The following is a 21,229-nucleotide window of genomic DNA, read 5'->3' as shown; positions in this document are numbered from 1 at the left end:
ATTTGGGCAATTTTCCACATAGCCGGGTAGATGCCAGTGTTGTAGCTGTACTGGGACAGCTTGGCTAGGGGCATGGTTAGTTCTGGAGCACGAGTCTTCAGTACTACCACAGGGATGTTTACAGGGCCCATAGCCTTTGTAGTTTCTAGTTACTGGTCTTGTCATCCTGTCTGTAAAGCACAACTGGATCAAGGAATATTCTGTTACCCAACTATCCATAGTGTTGTGCTCTTTATAGTATTCTCAATTTTCTCTGACAGTACTTTGGGTTGGTGCTACCTCAGAAACTTAATCCTAGGTTAACAGTTGGAATTGAAATGATAAAATTAAACTCTTCAAATTATCTGTCACTACTTTTTTTTCCAAAACAATTTTTACTTTACACAAGCTAAATTGCAAAGTGTGGGTCTCAGTGCAAAACATCAGGTAAATCTGTGTAAATCGTTCTTTGTTCACAGTTGGATATTAGAAAACTGTTTAGTCACCTGGAGGGCTGAGCAGTGAATGTGAAAAGGGATTATAGTCTCCTTACCTTTTAGATGATAAAGGATAAATTAAACAAAATAAATTTGAGTAAATTTTCCCTAAGCACACACATGAATCATATGATGAGGAAAGGAAGGTGGGTAAAGCCCACAGAGGGACCCTCATCAAGAAAAATAATAGGGCCTTTGATGTAACTTTTTAAAAATGTGTTCATGTGATGTGGGTGTCACTGGCTAGGCCAGCATTTATCACCCATCCTGAATTGCCCTTGTTCAGAGAGCATTTAAGTGTCAACCACATTGCTGTGGGTCTGGAGTCACATGTAGGCCAGACCAGGTAAGGATGGCAAATTTCCTTCCCTAAAGGACATTAGTGAACCAGATGGGTTTTTACAACAACTGACAACGGTCATCATTAGACTTTTATCGCCAGATTTTTATTGAACTCAAGTTCCACCATCTGCCATGGTGGGATTCAAACCTGGGCCTCCAAAGCAGTACCCTGGGTTTCTGGATTACTAGTCCAGTGACAATACCACTGTGCCATTGCCTCCCCCTTTTAATGAGTGGCATGCAATAAATATCTTGATTTTTCATGCTGGTCATGATCTCAATATTTGTCACGTCCTGTTAGACTGGGGTTCAAGGTTATGGATTTGTAGTGTGCAATATCTGAAGGGAAACGGTTCAGGCAGGGTAACTTTTTATATAAGATTTTCTGTAAGTTTCTTTTGTTGGCCTTTTTTTGGGGAGAGTGAGGAGGACTCATTAAGTTGGTGTGAATCTACGTAAACTATGGTGCAGAGAATAAGAGGGTGTGAAAAAGCCACAACATCTAACTTCCTCTGATACACTCTCAAGCTCAAGACTTCACCCTATAGTGAGTGCTGATTCCTGGAGAGAATATAAATAAACAGCAGCAAATAAAACTTAACTCACTCACCTTCATTCTCTGCCCTAAAAACATAGGTTCTATGGCTTGTGACTACTTCAAACTTATTTTCCTTTGCTGCTCTTGCCATCTGTATAACACTCAAAGGGATCACTCCTTTAGGGTATGGGTCCTATAAAGATGGAGCACAACTGTCAGAAAATAAGTACCAGTCTTTAAAAATACAACATAACAATTTAAACAGTCACAGTTTGATAAGAACATCTGCAATGAATGACTTTAGCAGATTGGAATTGTGCTGGGCAAAATTAACATGTGTACAGGTTAACAAGTTAATGAAGGCAGTGAGTAGTGAGAACAGTCCATGACTATGTTAAAATTGGTTTACTTGCTATTGTTGCATATCATAGAATCATGGAAAGCTTATAGCCCTGAAAGAGGCCACTTAGCCCATTGTGCCTGCGCCTGCAAAAAACGAGCCACCCACTCTAATCCCACTTTCCAGCATTTGGTACTCTTTGCCCCTATTAATGAAGTCTAGAATACTGTATGCTTTAGAAACAGCTCTCTCTACCTGTCCTGCCACCTTTAATGCATATACACCCAGGTCTCTCTGCTCCTGCACATCCTTTAGAATAGGATCCTTTATTTTACACTGTCTCTCCATGTTCTTTGTACCAAAGTGTATCACCTCACTCTTCTCCACATTGAATTTCATCTGCCACTTATCTGCCCACTCCACCAATGTGTCAATGTCCTTTTGAAGTTCTATGCTGTCCTCCTCACAGTTTACAATTCTCCCAAGTTTTGTGTTGTCCACAAACTTTGAAACTGTCTCCTGCACACCAACATCTAGTTCATTTATATATATCAGGAAAAGCAAGGGTCCCAATATCGACCCCATTACAAACTTTCTTCCAGCCCGAAAAATACCCATTAACCATTACTCTCTGTTTCCTATCCTTCATCCAATTTTGTATCCACATTGCTACCTTTTATTTCATGACCTATAACTTTCCTCACAAGTCTGTTGTGTGGCACTGTATCAAACGCCTTTTGGAAGTCCATATACACCACATCAATGGCCTTGCCTTCATCAACCATCTCTGTTACCTCTTCAAAAAATTCCAGCAAGTGAGTTAGACATGATTTTCCGTTAACAAAGCCATGCTGACTCTTCTGAATCAATCCAATTTTTCCATCTATTAATTCTATCCTGAATAATTGTTATTAGAAGTTTCTCCACCACCAAAGTTAAACTGACTGGTCTGTAATTGCAAAAACAAATATACCACCTTTGTCAAAGCCAATATGGAGAGGTGGGAGTCATGTGACATGACCATCCCCTTAGCTGGGAGAACCAGCTATACTATCTTACTGTACTGCAAAGCTCAGTCTGCCATCTTCCATCTACCAAGCAGCAGCACAAAACAAGGGCTCTGTCCAGGTTTGAATGCCTGGGCCCCATCTACACTGTTTCTACTCGAACTTCTGTACCATTGCCTACAAGACTACTTCATCTCTGCAGGCCTATTTCATCATGGATGTCAGCCTTAGTGGACAAGTGAATTGTCCAGCATCAGTTTTCAACCTGCCAACCTCTGTGAAGGGATACACATTTGGACTCTGATTCTGGATTCTGGACTCACACAAAACAATAATTCTTTTCTCTGTGGTCTTTGCCCTGTAAGTCTTTCTTTCTCTATCCCTCTTTTATTACATGGATGCACAGGGGGCTATGTAGTGACACCCCCTCCCGCATTTTGAGTGTGTGCAGATAAACTATCCCTTTGAGTTTACCTTAACTCAAGTTTGCTGTGGGGTTATTAATAGAAATTGGATCACACCAAAACTGAGGGGTTGGGAAATAGACCGCTGCTTATAAAGGGGGAAATCAAAATCAAAACCCCTTCTGTTGAACGATGAGTAATGAGAGGAGAAATCAGGGGTGTTTAAATTAAACCCCTCCTACCTGTAACAATCCAGGCCCATTATAATTTTGTACTTCTCAATCAAATCTCCCCTCATCCTCCTCTGTTCCAAGGAGAACAACCCCAGCCTATCCGATCTTTCCTCATAGCTGCAATTTTCCAGTCCTGGCAACATCCCCGTAAATCTCCTCTGCTCCCTCTCGAATGGAATGACATCCTTTCTATAACTAGGTGACCAAAACTGCACACAGTACTCGAGTTGTGACCTAACTAATGTTTTATATAGTTCCAGCATAACTTCCCTGCTCTTATATTCTAAACCTCAGCTAATAAAGGAAAGGTTTCCACATGCCTTCTTAACCACCTTATCAACCTGTCCTGCTACCTTCCAGGGATCTGTGGATATTCACACCAAGGTCCCTCACTTCCTCTACACCTCTCAGTATCCTCCCATTTATTATGTAATCCTTTGCCTTGTCTGACCTCCCCAAATGCATCACCTCACACTTCTCTGGGTTGAATTCCATTTGCCACTTTTCTGCCCACCTGACCAGTCCATTCATATCTTCCTGCAGTCTACAGCAATCCTCCTCACAATCTAGCACACGCCCAATTTTTGTGTCGTCTGCAACTTCTTGATCACTCTCCCTGGTTGGAGTCATACCTAGCACAAAGGACGATGGTTATGGTTGTTGGAGGTCAGTCATCTCAGCTCCAGGATGTCACTGTAGGAGTTCCTCAAGGTAGTGACCTTGGCCCAACCATCTTCAGCTGCTTCATCAATGACCTTCCTTCCATCATAAGGTCAGAAGTGGGGATGTTCGCTGATGATTGCACAATATTCAGCGCCATTCACAACTCTCAGATACTGAAACAGTCCATATCCAAATGCAGCAAGACCTGGACACTATCCAGGTTTGGGTTGACAAGTGGCCAGTAACATTTGCACCACACAAGTGCCAGGCAATGACCATCTCCAACAAGAGAGAATCCAGCCATCGCCCCTTGATGTTCAATGGCATTACCGTCACTGAATTCCTCCACTATCAACATCCTGGGGTTTATTCGTTGACCAGAAACTGAACTGGACTAGCCATATAAATACTGTGGCTACAAGAGCAGGTCAGAGGCTAGGAATTGTGCAACAAGTAGCTCACTTCCTGACTCCCCAAAGCCTGTCCACCATCTACAAGGCACAAGTCAGGAGTGTGATGGAATACTCCCCACTTGCCTGGATGAGTGCAGCTCCCACAACACTCAAGAAGCTTGACACCATCCGGAACAAAGCAGCCCACTTGATTGGCACCCAATCCACAAACATTCACTCCCTCCACCACCGACGCACAGTAGCAGCAGTGTGTACCATCTACAAGATGCACTGCAGGAATTCACCAAGGCTCCTTCGACAGCATCTTCCAAACCCACGACCACTACCATCTAGAAGGACAAGGGCAGCAGATAGATGGGAACACCACCACCTGGAAGTTCCCCTCCAAGTCACTCACCACCCTGACTTGGAAATATATCGTCGTTCCTTCACTGTCGCTGGGTCAAAATCCTGGAATCCCTTCCTAACAGCACTGTGGGTGTACCTACACCACATGGACTGCAGCGGTTCAAGAAGGCAGCTCACCACCACCTTCTCAAGGGCAACTCGGGATGACAATAAATGCTGGCCCAGCCAGCGAAGCCAAAATCCCGTGAATGAATAAAAAGGACATCACTGGCATCAAGTTGTGTTTCTATGTCTCTTTTATACAAACTCACCAATCTCACACTCAGGATTGGTAAACCATATGCAGGTTTGGTTTATTTGAAGATATATCACAGGATTGATCAGCAGACATTTCTCCTTTAGGGATTCAGCAACCATTATTCACAAGGTTAGCACAGCTGCAATTCCTACATGCACTAGTAGCTGCTGGTCACGTGTTGCTCTACATCCTGGTTCCTTGCTCATTTGCATATTCCTTTAAAGTAATATCACAACAGGTGGGGTGATAAAGTGGCATGAAGTGAGTTAATGGCGGTGATCCATCAGGGAGGACCACTACCTGGTGAAGAAGCCCAGCTGCAAATTCCCATGGAAATAAAAATGGAGCAGGTTCAGTAATGGGTCTGTGTCCTGTTCCACCAGTTACTGCCTAAGATGGGAGCTTGAGAATAACACCCACTGACTCAGCTTAGGGTGTACTTCCATAGACACAGTTACATCAACTTACCACTTCATTCCACAATGACACCTTCCAAACCCACAACCACTACCATCTAGAAGGACAAGGGCAGCAGATACATGGGAACACCACCACCTGGAAGTTCCCCTCCAAGTCACTCCCCATCCTGACTTGGAGATATATCGCCGTTCCTTCACTGTCGCTGGGTCAAAATCCTGGAATTCCCTCCCTAACAGCACTGTGGGTGTACCTACACCACATGGACTGCAGCGATTCAAGAAGGCAGCTCACCACCACCTTCTCAAGGGCAACTAGGGATGGGCAATAAATGCTGGCCCAGCCAGTGAAGCCCACATCCCATGAATGAATAAAAAATACTCTCACGCTCACTCACACTCTTATTCTTTGCAATTTGAGTGAAAAAGCCCAAACTTCTCAAGTGTCTCTTCCTAACTCTACTTCCTCTTTATTCATCATATGAACCTACAATGCACCTTTTCTATTACTTTAACATCCTTTCTATTTGAGGGTGTTCAAAATTACACAGTCTATGTCCTGCTACAGTCCTTCACAACTGGCACTCACCCTCATGTTCAGCAGGTTTAGAAATGTTCTCACTGATGAGGAATTTGGGATGGCTGTGAAGGTGCCAAGACACGCTTCCTTTCTGCCCTGTCTAACACTCAAGCTGCCCTGGGGTTTCTTGCTGCCTCTCCCCCTGACTCCTCAAACTGCTTCACCACCTTGACTCCTGTAGCCCTTTGATGGGCCGGCACTGTGGGCGAGAGTGCGGCCAAGGATGGACTATATCACCCAGAATGCACTCTGGCTATCAAAACAATTTGGGCTCTCACTCCAACAATGAACTTTGTCCCTGACCAGAGCACTTGTTTGCGAGCACCCTGAGGTGTGACGTGGACCATCCACTTGAGAAGGCCCAGGCCCCAGTGATTAGCCTGTACCCCACCCCCTTCTCACAGGCCCTGGTGGCAGTGGGTGTCTGAGTGAAACCCCCAAACATTTTAAATGCATTTAATGCAAAATTAGATAGAGAAAAATCAACCTGAATTAGCGCCAGAGAGAAAAAACTGAGTGAATTGTGCCAAATTAAAATGTTTGCCGCTGCAGCTGTGAACCTGCCAGTGTTCCCAGGGGGAATCGGGAGCCTGATGATTTGAGAAGTTCCTTTGTGCAGATTAACGCTCAGTATCTTTCTAGAAGACACTCATTAAGAGGAAAGGGTCCAGCTACATCCTTCTGTGGGTAGGAGAGAAAGTTTTGTTTTTTTCTAGATGTTTTCAATAGTTGGAAAATGAACATGTGCGACAGTAAAAACGTAGAACAAATGTTTGAGAAATTCTGCACAAATCTCAAGCTATATCTTCAGAGCTACCTCTGGGATGGAAACCTCAACGGAAAAGAAAGAGTTGAAAGCATTTATTTCTTATTCCTAATTGCCCTTGAGAAGGTGGTGGTGAGGCTGCCTTCTTGAACCGCTGCAGCCCATATGGTGTAGGTACACCCACAGTGCTGTTAGGGAGGGAGTTCCAGGATTTTGACCCAGCGACAGTGAAGGAACGGTGATATATTTCCAAGTCAGGATAGTGGGGGAGGTGGGGGGGTGCCAATCAAGCGGACTGCTTTGTGCTAGATGGTGTCGAGCTTCTCGAGAGTTATTGGAGCTGCATCCATCCAGGCAAGTGGGGAGTATTCCATCACACTCCTGACTTGTGCCTTGTAGATGGTGGACAGGCTTTGAGGAGTCAGGAGCTGAGTAACTCTGTGCAGAATTCCTAGCCTCTGATCTGACTGACTCCAACCAGTGGAGTGTTTTCCCCTGATTCCCACTAACACCAGTTTTGCTAGGGCTCCTTGATGCCACACTCAGTCAAATGCTGCCTTGATGTCAAGGGCAGTCACTCTGTCCTCCTTTCTGGAATTCAGCTCTTTTGTCCATGTTTGGACCAAGACTGTAATGCAGTCTGGAGATGAGTGGCCCCGTCAGAACACAAACTAAGACATTGGTAGTGGGGCCTTCAGTGGCTTTGGTCTTTCTCTCTGCAATTTCCAAACTAACCTCCTCTTCCTTTCTATTTCTTAGTCAATTTTAGAAACCCAAGTCATAACCCAATAGACAAGTTATAACCAAATGTCTTCTTTCTTAATTCAACATGTGTTCTCCATTGGTCTTCTGTGAACTGCCTTTGGATTTAACTTTACATGAAAGGTACGAAACAAATGGAAGCTGGTTGTTCTTGTTGTCTTTATCATTGTTTCAATGCTTTCCTACTGGAATGATTGGAACACATTAACTGAAGAACTCTCTAAAAGTGAAGCACAGGAACAAAACAACAGCAATTCTTGTAGGTTGGCATTGACTTTAAGGATTAAATACATTTTTGTTTTGGATAGATTTATAACAACATGCATTTTCATTCCAAGTTGAGTGTAGTTTTATCTGCAGCTCATGGTTCAAAATTTGTTTGTATCAGATTAGACAGCTTTGATCCCCACCCTCAATTTGATGGTATTCTCCAATGTTTCAGCTGGATGATTCACTCAAAGGGCATGTGGGTTAGTGTTGTAACTGAAAACGCACTGATTCTCTGAACCAGTCCCCATGAGCACAGATCCCTGCAACGAATATGGGATTAATTAATTTATCCTCTGTCACGTCCTCTTGTTCCTGTGGCTGTCTTACCTTCTCATTGCTGAAATACATCAGGCACTTCCCATCAAACTTCACATAACGCTTCTGGAATACGTAACTTCTAGCTCAAGAAAAGAAAACACAAGGTTTCATTAGGAATGTTTCATATGTTATAGCCTGTGCTATACTACAGTCGGTATAATACTCACTGGTACCTGAGTTTAATCAAGGCCAATAACAGAATAACATTTCTCCCAATGCAAAAGCTGAATACTGAAGAATCTGAAAGAAAAACAGGAAATGCTGGCAAAATTCGGCTGCCCTGGCAGCATCTGAGAGAGAAATTATGTTAACATTTCAAGTTCTGATGAAAGGTCACAGAATTGAAACGTTAACTCTGTTTCTTTCTCCACAGGTACAGCCAGACCTGCTGTGTATCTCCAGCATTTTCTATTTTAATTAAGTTTCCCCAAAACAATTTATGTTGCTTCCTTTATTAAATTGATTCAGGCTGGGTTGGTATGGTTTAACAGGCATGTCCAGCTTGCTATGCCTCATCAAAATGTTAATTCATATCTCTGAGTCGTGTTGGTGTGTGATAGCACCCTCCTCAATCATGGGGACCATCAGAAAGCCAGATCCTGCGCATATCCAAAGTCCACACATAAACCCTCCAATGTGGTCACAGGGCAGCGATTAGAGGCAGGAATTGTAGATTCCTATTTCAGGAACATTGTTGCAATAACCCATCCTCCACTCGTATCTAATTCAAAACAGGCCCGAGATTAAAACTGGGATTGCTCTCATCTGTACTGCAATATTTACCCAATGAACAAACAGCTTTCTCTCTTTAGGAACATAGGAGCAAGAGGAGGCCATTCAGCCCATCAAGCCATTCAATACAATCATGGCAGACCACGCACTTCAATGTCTTTTCTCCACACTATCCCCATATCCCTTTATTTAATTGGTATTTAGAAATCTGTCAATCTCCACACTAAACACACCCAATGACTGAGCTTCCACAGCCTCTGGGGTAGACAATGCCAAAGATTCACAAACCTCTGAGTAAAAAAACTTCTCCTCATCTCAGTCTAAGTGGCTTCCTCCTTATTTTGAAATTGTGTCCCCTGGTTCTAGGCTCCCCAACCAGGGGAAACATCTTACCTGCATCTACCCTGTCTATTCCTTTAAGTATTTTGTAGGTTTCAATGAGATCGCCTTTCATTCTTCAAAACTCTAGAGAATATAGGCCCAGTTTCCCCAATCCCTCTTCATAAGACAGTCCCACCATCCCAGGAACAAGTCTGGTGAACCTTTGTTGCACTCTCTCTATGGCAATAATATCCTTTCTGAGGTAAGGGGACCGAGACTGCACACAGTACTCTAGGTGCGGTCTAACCAATATTCTAAACAACTGAAGCAAGACTTTGCTACTCCTGTATTCAAATCCTCTTTCAATAAGGGCTAACATACCATTAGCCTTCCTAATTCCTTGTTGTACCTGCCTGTTCGCTTTCAGTGACTTCTGGGCAAGGACACCCAGGTCCCTTTGTACATCTACACTTTCTAATCTCTTACCATTAAGGAAATACTCTGCACATCTTTTCCTTCTACCAAAGTGGATAACCTCACATTGTTCCACATTATATTCCATCAGCCATGTTTTTGCCCACTCACTAAGTCTGTCCAAATCCTCCTGTAGCCGCCTTACATCATCCTCACAACACACATTCCTGCCTAGCTTTGTGTCATCTGCAAACTTGGAAATAATTTGTTGACCCCGACAAGTTCCAACAAGGCCCACCATTGTCTGGAACATATTGGATGTGCGAAAACAAACCTAAAAGAATTGGTTAATTACCCCTGTGGTGAGAGCTTCTCTAACCAATCACATTTCATATTTTTTCCTTGTTCAGGCACAACATGGAAACTGGCATATGGCGATATCGTTAAATCATCCTCAGTTTCTTCTGTGAAATAGAACGAGGGTTCAAATGTGCTGCTGTTGTTTGTCTGAATCTCTTCTATTGTCGAGTAAGCTATTGTGTTGTCGACTTCCATCGGTAATGGTTTCTGGGCAGTACCCTTTTCCGAATGCTTTTCCAGATGCTGCCTGTGGAAACACATCAATAGAAAGAGGTAAAAGGGAGGCAAACCTTTAAAGGGCAATCATTTTCAGTCAAATCACCCTGATGCTGTAGGGATAAGGACTACAAGGAATGCAATGATAGGATTACAATGCATGTGTACAAACACACAAAGTGCGGTGGGTGGTGAACAAGGTAGTTGAGCTACAATAAAAATAGCAGTGTGGTAATGTGATGTATTGGCAATAATAGAACCAAAGCCAGGGCTCCCTGGATGGTGAGGGAGATAGATATTAAGATGAAAGAAACAAAAAGAGCGTATGATGCAGGTCAGGTGAATTCTTCAAATGAGAACCGGCTCAAATACAATAGGTAGAGAGGGAGGTGAAGGGGAAAATAAGACAGAAAAAGAGAGTATGGGAATTGAATGGCAGTCAATATAAAAGGGAACCCAAAAATCTTTTACCAGCATGTAAATGGCAAGTAGTTAGTAAGAGTTGGGCTGCACCTATTAGGGACAAAGTGGGTGATATATGCTTAGAGGTGCAGAGCAAGGCTAGAATACTTAATGGGTACTTTGTATTGGTGTTTACTAAGGAAGAGGATGCTGATAAAATATTCATGGAAGTGGAGATGATAGAGGTAATGGATCGTGTGAAAATTGATAGGCAGAACGTACTGGAGAGCCTCGATATGCTTACAGTGGATAAGTCACATGGTTGGGATGGTTTGTATTCCAGGTTGCTGAAGAATGTTGGGGTGGAGATAGTGAAAGGGCTTGCCATGATCTCCAATCTTCCCTAGATATGGGGGAGGTGCCAGAGGGTTGGTGAGCGTCAGATGCTTCTTCAAAAAAAGGTGTAAAGAGAGTCCTAGTAACTACATGCTGATCAGCTTAACATCAGTGGAGAGTAAGGTTTTAGAAACAATAATCAGGAAAAAATCAACAGGCACTTGGAGAGATTTGAGTTAATTAAGGAGACCCAGCATGGATTTGTAACAGGCAGATAGATCGTGCTTAAAAATATAATTTTTAAATTAAGTAACAGAGAAAGTTGATGAAAGGAATGCAGTGAATAGTTTTTGCAATTTATTCTTTCATGGGACAAGGGTGTCACTGGCAGCATTTGTTGCCCATCCTTAATTGTCCTTGAACTGAATGGTTTGCTCAGCTTTTCGAGGGCAGTTCAGAGTCAGCCAGTCTGAAGTCACATTTAGGCCAGACCAGGTAAGGACGGCAGCTTTTACTTCTATAAAGGGCATTTACGACAACTGATGTCAGTGTCATGGTCATCATTACTGAGACTAGCTTTATATTCCAGATTTTATTAATTGAATTTAAATTCCACGAGCTGCCATGGTGGGATTTGAATCCGTGTCACCAGAGCATTGGCCTAGGCCTCTGGATGACTAGTCCAGTGACGCCATCATTCATAAGAATAGGATCATAAGAAATAGGAGCAGGAGTAGGCCAATCGATCACTTGAGCCTGCTCTGCCATTCAATAAGATCATGGCTGATATGATTGTGACCTGAACTCCATTTCCCTCCCTGTCCCCATAACCCTTGAGGCCCTTGTCAATCAAAAATCTGTTTAACTCAGCTTTGAATATATTCAGTGACCCTGCTCTCTGTGGATAAGAATTCCAACGATTAACAACTCTTGAGAGAAGAAGCTTTTCCTCACATCCACCTTAAATGGGAGAACCCTTATTTTCAACTTGTGCCTCTTAATTCTAGATTCCTCACTGAGGGGGAACATTCTCTTAGCATCAATCTCTCAGAATATTACATCTTTCAATAAGATCACCTCTCATTCTTCTAAACATCAACGAGTATAGACCTAACCTGCTCAACCTTTTCTCATAAGACAACCCCTTCATCAGAGCGATCAGCCTGGTGAACTGTCTCTGAACTGCTTCAAATGCAAGTATATCCCTTCTTAAATAAGGAGACCAAGATTCACCAATGCCTTGTACAGTCGTAGCAAGATTTCCCTACTTTTATATTCCATTCCCCTTTGCAATAAATGCCAACATTCCATTTACCTTCTTAATCATTAGTTGCACCTGCATACTAACTTTTTCTGATTCATATACGAGGACACCCAGGTCCCTCTGTATTGCAGCATACTGCAGTCTCTCTGTCCTTAAATCATGTTCTGCTTTTATACTCTTCCCGTCAAGTAGGCAACCTCACATTTCCCCACATTATACTCCATTTGCCAGATTTTTGCCCACTCACTTTACCCACCTATATCCCTTTGCAGACTCTTTGGATCCTACTCACTATTTGCTTTCCTACATACCTTTGTATCATCAGCAAATTTGCTACAATACAGTCAGTCCCTTCATCCAAGTCATTAATATAGATCTTAACAGTTGAGGCCCCAGCACTGATCCCTGCGGTACTCCACATGTTACAGTTTGCCAACCGGAAGATGATCCATTTATCCTGACACTCTGTTTCCTGTTAGTTAGCCAATTCTGGAATATACCACCCCCAACACCATGAGCTCTTATCTTTTGCAGTAACTTATTATGTGGCACTGTATTAAATACCTTTTGCAAATCCAAATACACTACATCCACAGGTTCCTCTTTATTCACCCTGATTGTTACATCCTCAAAGAACTCTAATAAATTTGTCAAATATGATTTCCCTTTCACAAAACCATGTTGATTCTGTCTGATTATATAACAATTTTGGAAATGTCCTGCTACTACTTCCTTAAAAATGGATTTTAACATTTTCCCAATGATAGATGTGAGACTAACTGGCTTATATTTTCCTGCTTTCTATCTCCCTCCTTTCTTGAATAGTCCTGTTACATTTGTGGTTGTCTAATCTGCAGGGACTGTTCCAGAATCTTTGAACTACTTCAAATACATTTACATCCTTCCTTAAATAAGGAGACCAATACTGTACACAGGTCTCACCAAAGTCCTGTTCAACTAAATATAACCTCCCTACTTTTATATTCAATTCCCCTTGCAATAAATGATAACATTCTATTAGCTTTCCTAATTACTTGCTGTACCTGCACACCAGCCTTTTGTGACTGATGCACTAAGACACCCAGATCTCTCTGAATCTCAGAGCTCTGCAATCTCTCACCATTTTGTTAATATGCTTTTTCTTTTATTCTTCCTTCCAAAATGGACAATTTCACATTTTTGCACATTTGGTCCCTTCATTCAAGTCATTTATATAAATTATAAAAAGTTGAGGCCCCGGCACTAATCCTTGTGGCACACCACTCATCACATCCCACCAACCAGAAAAAGACCCATTTACGTCCACCCCCTTTTTCCTGTTAACGAGCCAATCTTCTATCCATGTCAGTATGTTACCCCCTTTTATTTTCCGCAATAACCTTTAATGTGGTACCTTATCAAATGCCTTCGGGAAACCTAAGTACAGTACATCCACTGGTTCTCCTTTATCCACAGCACATGTGACTCCTTCAAAGACCTCCAATAAAATGGTTAAAAATGATTTCCCTTTCACAAAATCATGTTGACTCTGCCTGATTGCCATGAATTTTTCTAAGTGCCCTCTCATAACACCTTTGATAATAGCTTCTAACATTTTCCTTATGACAGATGTTAAGCTGACTGGTCTGTAGCTTCTGGCTTTCCCTCTCCCTCGCTTTTTGAAGAAAGGTGTCACATTTGCTATTTTCCAATCTAGTGGAATCTTCCCAAATCTAGGGAATTTTGGAAAATTAAAATCAACGCATCAGCCACCTCACTAGCCACTTCCTTTAAGACTCTAGGATGAAGTCCATCAGGATCTGGGGATTTATCAGCCCGCAGCTCCAACAATTTGCTAAGTAGCACCTACTTCCCTGGTGATTGTAATTTTCCTGAGTTCCTCCCTCCCTTCCATGTCCTGAGCTATTTCTGGGATGTTACTTGTATCCTCTATAGTGTAAAGGAACTATCATATTTTCCCTGATATTTAAATCAGGCTTGTTTGTATGCGTGTATGTTCCTGTGTGTGTGTGAATTATTTAAGCAAAAGGCAGACTGTTAGACTGCAAGGTTTGAATCATCAAAGGGGTTAAGTGTAAAAATACAGGTATTTGAAATGCTAATAGGCAAGCTAAGTAAAATGGATTTTGCATTTTAAAAAAGTGGAGAGGCTGTTTGATTTTCAAAGGGACATGGTAAGATGTTTACAACTGGCAAGATAAATAAGGCAAAGTTATTGCATTTATTTTTACCAAAAGTGCTGGACATAATGACAACATAAAATATTTTTATATTCTTGGAAAAAATAATTTCCAAAGACAAATGGAAACAATGTGATTTACAGATCAAAAGAAGGAGGAAATATATTTAAAGAGGCATGGAAAGCTGTATGGGTGTGGCCGTGTGAGATCTTGAAGAGTGTACTGTGAAATAGCAATTTTCAGCCACCCTGGAGAAGTTTGCTGTTCCCGTAACCAATGTTTTATTAAAAGCCTTCGGGAATCCATTGTCCAGTGAGATGGAGAGAGAAGTTGTGAAACACCTCCCTTACAGCGACAGTGGGTGCTTGTGGTAATCTTACTGGATGTTTTATAGATTAAGGATTTATTTTGGACTGCTGCCTGAAAGGGGTGTGTAGTTTGGATTCTAGTCAATATAAATCTTGCAGGAACTGTTATAAAACTAAATGTAACCATGGAATGGAAATCTTGTGTGTTTCAGTTCTCTTTTCTTTTGTTAATAAATGTTTTAATTTAATCTTTAAAATCTCTAAAGGTGGCCGCGGACTCATTACTTCTGACTTCAGTGTACACGCCTTCTCATAATAAATACAACTTACAAAATTGTTGTGATAGTGGGACTAAGTTTCCCTTTAGGATTTGGTCAGCCTGGCAAATACCACCTGCCGTATCAGAACCATAGCGAAGACCGATGCAAAATATCTGTTCAAGTCATCTGCAATCTCTTTGTTCTCCATTATTAATTCCCAGACTCACTTTCTATAAAACCAATGCTCACTTTGCTAACTTTTCTTTTTAAAATATCTATAGAAACTCTTCCTATTTGTCTTTATTTTTTATTATTCATTCGTGGGATGTGGGCATCACTAGCTGGGCCAGCATTTATTGCCCATCATCAACGGCCCTTGAGAAGGTGGTGGTGAGCTGCCTTCTTGAGCCGCTGCAGTCCATGTGGTGTAGATAGCTTTCTCTCTACTCTAATTTTTCCCTCTTTATTAATCTTTTAGTCATTCTTCATATTCTGTCCGATTTCATCTTTGAGCAATTTTATTCTTTTTAAGTTTGATACTGTCTTTAACTTTTTTAGTTAACCACGGATGGTGGGTCTTCCCCTTGGAATTTTTCTTTCTTGTTGGAATGTTCCTGGTCTGTGTATTCTGAAAAGTCCCTTAAATGTCTGCCACTGCATCTCAATTGACCTATCCCTTAGCCGAACTTGCTAGTTTACTTTCACTAGCTCTACCTTCATGTCCTCATAATTGCCTTTATTTAAGTGCAAAATACTAGTCTTATACTCACGCTTCTCTTCCTCAATGTCAATGAAAATTCAATCATGTTATGATCACTGCTACCTAGGGATGCCTTCACTATGAGGTCATTAATTAATCTTATCTCATTGCATAATGCCAGGTCTCGTAAATCCTGCTCTCTTGTTGGCTCTGCAATGTGCTAATCTAAGAAATTATCCTTAAAACATTCTATAAATTTGTTATCTATGCTATCTTTGCCCATCTGATTTTTCTAGTTTATATGTAGGTTAAAATCCCCATGACAATTGCTGTACCTTTCTGACAAGCTCCCATTATTTCTTCTTTGAAACCCCAACCTACTGTATGATTACTGTTCAGACGCCTGTACACCACTCCCACAAGTGACTTCTCACCTTTATCATTCCTTATCTCTACCCAAACCGCTTCTATATCCTGGTTTCCTAAACTTAGGTCATCCCTCTCTATTGTGCTAATGTCTTCTTTAATTAACAGAAATACCCCTCCACCTTTTCCTAATTTCCTATCATTTCTAATAGTCAGATACCCTTCAATATTCAGGTCCCAATCAATGCCATCCTACAACCATGTCTCTGTAACGGCCATTAGATCGTACTTATTAATCTCTATTTGCACCATCAATTCATCTGATTTGCTTCAAATGCTACATGCATTCAGATACAGGGCCTGAAGTTTTGTCCTTTTATTATCTGTTTATTTACTCCTAGATCTGTACTCTCTGTCCCTCCCTCTCACGGTCTGTTTATCATTTCACATATTAATACCTTCCTCTCTTCCCTTGTCTCTACTGTTTGATATACCACATCTACTCACATTTGACCCCTAGCCCCCACTATCTAGTTTTCAACCCTCTCTATTTACCTAGTTACGCGGTTCGCAAGATCATTGGTCCCAGCACGGTTCAGGTGTAAACCGCCCTAATGGTACAGCCCCCACTTTCCCTAGTACTGATGCCAGTGGCCCACAAACTGGAACCCATTTCCCCCACACCAATCTTTGAGTCACATATTCATCTCTCTAATTTTACATACCCTATGCCAATTTGTAAGTGTCTCTGGTAATAATCCAGAGATTATTACCTTTGAGGTTTACTTTTAAATGTAATGCCTAGCTTCTCATATTCTCAATGCAGAACATCTTTCCTAATTCAGCCTATTGTGAGAATGGATGTTTTTAAAAAAATATTTTTGGGGAATATTGTGTTATTCTTTTTGGAGCAGCTTGTGGTGGAGCCCACTAGGGAACAGGCAATTCTAGATTTAGTGATGTGTAATAAGGCAGATTTAATAAGGGAGCTTAAGGTGAAGGAACCCTTAGGAGGAAGTGACCATAATATGATAGGATTTACTCTGCAATTTGAGAGGAAAAAGCTGGAATCAGATGTAATGGTATTACAGTTGAATAAAGGCAACTACAGAGGCATGAGGGAGGAGCTGGCCAGAATTCACTGGGAGATGAGCCTGGCAGGAAAGACAATGGAACAGCAATGGCAGGAGTTTCTGGGAGTAATTTGGGAGACACAGCAAAAATTCATCCCTAGGAAGAAGAAGCATACTAAAGGGAGGACGAGGCAACCATGGCTGACAAGGGAAGTCAGGGACAGCATAAAAGCTAAAGACAAAGCATACAATGCGGCGAATAGCAGTGCGAAACCAGGGGATTGGGAAGCCTACAAAGACCAACAGAGGACAACTAAAAAAGAAATAAGGAGGGAGAAGATTAAATATGAGGGTAAACTAGCCTGTAATATAAAAGACTGCAAGAGTTTTTTGAGATATATAAAGGGTAAGAGAGAGGCAAAAGTGGACATTGGGCCGCTGGAAAATGACGCTGGAGAAGTAGTAGTGGGGAACAAAGAAATGGCAGAGGAATTGAATAGGTACTTTGCGTCAGTCTTCACGGTGGAAGACACGAGTAACATCCCCAAAGTTCAAGAGAGTTGGGGGACAGAGGTGAGTATGGTGGCCATTACCAAGGAGAAGGTGCTAGGAAAACTGAAAGGTCTGAAGGTGGATAAATCACCTGAGCCAGATGGATTACACCCCAGAGTTCTGAAGGAAATAGCTGAAGAGATAGTGGAGGCGTTAGTGGTGATCTTTCAGGAATCACTCAAATCAGGGAGGGTCCCAGAGGACTGGAAAATTACTAATGTAACCCCCCTGTTTAAGAAGGGAGTGAGGCAAAAGACAGGAAATTACAGGCCGATTAGCCTGACCTTGGTCGTTGATAAGATTTTAGAGTCCATTATTAAGGATGAGATTTCAGAATACTTGGAAGTGCATGGTAAAATAGGGCAAAGTCAGCATGGTTTCATCAAGGGGAGGTCATGCCTGACAAATCTGTTAGAATTCTTTGAGGAGGTAATGAGCAGGTTAGACAAAAGAGAGCCAATGGATGTTATCTACTTGGACTTCCAGAAGGCCTTTGATAAGGTGCCGCACAGGAGGCTGCTCAGTAAGATAAGAGCCCATGGTGTTCGAGGCAAAGTACTAGCATGGATAGAAGATTGGCTGTCTGGCAGGAGGCAGAGAGTGGGGATAAGGGGGTCCTTCTCAGGTTGGCGGCCGGTGACTAGTGAAGATCCAAAGGGGTCAGTGTTGGGACCACAACTTTTCACTTTATACATTAATGATCTAGATGAAGGAACTGAGGGAATCCTGGATAAGTTTGCAGATGATACAAAGATAGGTGGAGGGACAGGTAGTATTGAGGAGGCGGGGAGGCTGCAGAAGGATTTAAACAGGTTAGGAGAATGGGCAAAGAAGTGGCAGATGGAATATAATGTGGGGAAGTGTGAGATCATGCACTTTGGTAGGAAGAATAGAGGCATAGACTATTTTCTAAATGGGGAGAGAATTCAGAAATCTGGAGTGCAAAGGGACTTGGGAGTCCTAGTCCAGGATTCTCTTAAGGTTAATTTGCAGGTTGAGTCGGTAGTTAGGAAGGCAAATGCAATGCTGGCATTTATTTTGAGAGGACTAGAATATAAAAGCAGGGATGTGCTGCGGGAAGGCTTTATAAGGCTCTGGTCAGACCACATTTAGAATATTGTGAGCAATTTTGAGCCCCGTATCTCAGGAAGGATGTGCTGACCCTGGAGAGGGTCCAGAGGAGATTCACGAGAATGATCCCAGGAATGAAAGGCTTAACATATTAGGAACGTTTGAGGACTCTAGGTCTATACTCAATGGAGTTTAGAAAGATGAGGGGGGATCTGATTGAAACTTACAGAATACTGAAAGGCCTGGATAGAGTGGATGTGGGGAAGATGTTTCCATTAGTAGGAGAGACTAGGACCCGAGGGCACAGCCTCAGAGTAAAGGGAAGACCTTTTAGAAGAGAAATGAGGAGAAACTTCTTTAGCCAGAGAGTGGTGAATCTATGGAATTCATTGCCACAGAAGGCTGTGGAGGCCAGGTCATTGAGTGTATTTAAGACCGAGATAGATAGGTTCTTGATTGGTAAGGGGATCAAAGGTTACGGGGAGAAGGCGGGAGAATGGGGTTGAGAAACTTATCAGCCATGATTGAATGGCGGAGCAGACTCGATGGGCCGAATGGCCTAACTTCTGCTCCTATGTCTAATGGTCTTATGGTCTTATGAACCAACCATCCAGTCAAGCCAGAAAAGTCTTGGGCTGCACCAAGCAGTTTTATTCTGATTCCACTGCAGAGTGGATGAGGATAGAGGTCATGAGGTATCCCTTTATTGAATCTACAGCAGTTTGCCTTGTGTAATGTTACTGCATTTCTTTTACAGTTAACACCTACAAGGGAGTTTTGCCTGGAAGGTGTTTACTTGTGGACCTGACCAAGTAGAGAGTCATTTTTTGGGAATGTTTTGCAAGACTAAGTTTAACTGTGTAACTGTAGCCTTGGGTGCTTATGTTTTATTTTATTCTTGTTAATAAAACTTTTACTTTTAATTTTTAAGTGTTACTGGACCTCTTACTGCTGAGATTGGTCCGTCTTCTTCTTGTTTTCAGAATACAAAAGAAAAAGGGTATGGTCTGAAAGACCATTTCTCTCTGGGTTTTGGATGCACAGCAATTAACACTGGCTGTGGTCATAACACTATGTCCTTGGTACCTACATGGAGCAAGGCCAATGGATCCTCCCCCTCTCACTGTAAGTTCCTCTCTAGCCCTGAGCAAATGTCCCAAACCCTGGAATAGGGCAGGCAACACAGCCATCTGGACTCTCGCTCCTTGTTGCAGAGAACAATGTCAAACCTCCTCACTATACTGGCCCCTACCACCACTACATTCCTTTTTGCTCTTCCCAATTGGATGGCTTCTTGTACACGGGGCCATGGTCAGTTGCTCAATCACTCTGCAGCCCCCACTCTCATCTAAACAAACTGAGAGAACCTCAAACCTGTTGGGCAATTGCAGATGTTCACACTCCTGCCCTCCTGCCTCTGGGTCCCCTTAGCTGCCTCACCCACAGTCACACCCATCTGCCCCTGACCACCGTCCAAATCAGAAGACCCTATCCTAAGGGGATGACTGCCTCCTGATACGAAGCATCCAGGTAATTTTCCCCCTCCCTGATGTGTCGCAGTGTCTGCAGTTCAGCCTCCAGCTCAATGACTCTGAGCCGAAGTTCCTCGAGCTGCAAACATTTACTGCAGATGTGTTTGCCCTGGATCACAGTGTTATCCAGGAGCTCCCACATGTTGATTTATGAATAAAAAAAACCTAAGAACCAAGACAGAAGAGAGAGCTGTAAATAAAAGAATGACAATTAACATCAATCTGGAAAAATCAAAACAGCACCTGGAAGGATTGAAAAACGGCAAAGCTTTAGGACCAGATGAGATACCAGCAGAAGTATGGACTTGCTGAGGTGAATATGGGGCCCAGGTCCTGAACAGGCTGCTCCATTATGTTATTATAAGAGAGAAAATTCCAGGGGCATGGAGCCAAAGCATTTTGGTGCCAATATTCAAACAGGGAGATTCAAGATTGCAAAAACTGAGGAATTAATCTCCTATCACATACCTTCAAGATACGGGAGAGTATCCTCAACCAGAGATTGAGAAAAATAGTGGAAATCCACAAAGGTCAGTCCGGATTCTTTTTTAAAATTCATTTCATGGGATGTAGGCTTCGCTGGCTGGGCCAGCATTTATTGCCCATCCCTAATTGAGAAGGTGGTGGTGAGCTGCCTTCTTGAACCGCTGCAGTCCATGCGGTGTAGGTACACCCACAGTGCTGTTAGGGAGGCAGTTCCAGGATTTTGACCCAGTGACAATGAAGGAACAGCAAAATGAGTGGCTTGGAGGGGAACTTCCAAGTGGTGGTTTTCCCATGTGTCTGCTGCCCTTGTCCTTCTAGATGGTAGTGGTTGTGGGTTTGGAAGGTGCTGTCGAAGGAGCCTTGGTGAATTGCCCGGAAGAAGCACCAGCGAGGCTATTTTTATTTTGAGACAAGAGATGGAGAAATATCAGAAGACCAGTTCAACATGAGGATTGTATTCATCAATCTAGAGAATGATGCAT

The 21,229-nt window shown here is 42.4% G+C and overlaps 1 protein-coding gene across 3 annotated transcripts in view; it reads right to left on the bottom strand.

The window, feature by feature from the left end:
* arap3 (ArfGAP with RhoGAP domain, ankyrin repeat and PH domain 3) overlaps positions 1-21,229 on the bottom strand; it is a 328,942-nt gene that overhangs the window by 192,209 nt on the left and 115,504 nt on the right. For all 3 annotated transcript variants that reach the window (XM_078551238.1, XM_078551241.1, XM_078551239.1), the window contains 3 exons: positions 9,997-10,248; positions 8,184-8,253; positions 1,429-1,549 (listed from right to left, as the gene is read on the bottom strand). In XM_078551238.1, the coding sequence (XP_078407364.1) occupies positions 1,429-1,549; positions 8,184-8,253; positions 9,997-10,248 (443 nt within the window). The remainder of the gene's footprint in view (positions 1-1,428; positions 1,550-8,183; positions 8,254-9,996; positions 10,249-21,229) is intronic.

This window comes from Cetorhinus maximus, chromosome 10 (genome assembly GCF_964194155.1).
Source record: "Cetorhinus maximus chromosome 10, sCetMax3.hap1.1, whole genome shotgun sequence".
NCBI classification, from domain to species: Eukaryota; Metazoa; Chordata; class Chondrichthyes; order Lamniformes; family Cetorhinidae; genus Cetorhinus; species Cetorhinus maximus.
The sequence above is the reverse complement of the archived record's forward strand: the minus strand, read 5'-3'. Positions and strand labels throughout refer to the sequence as shown.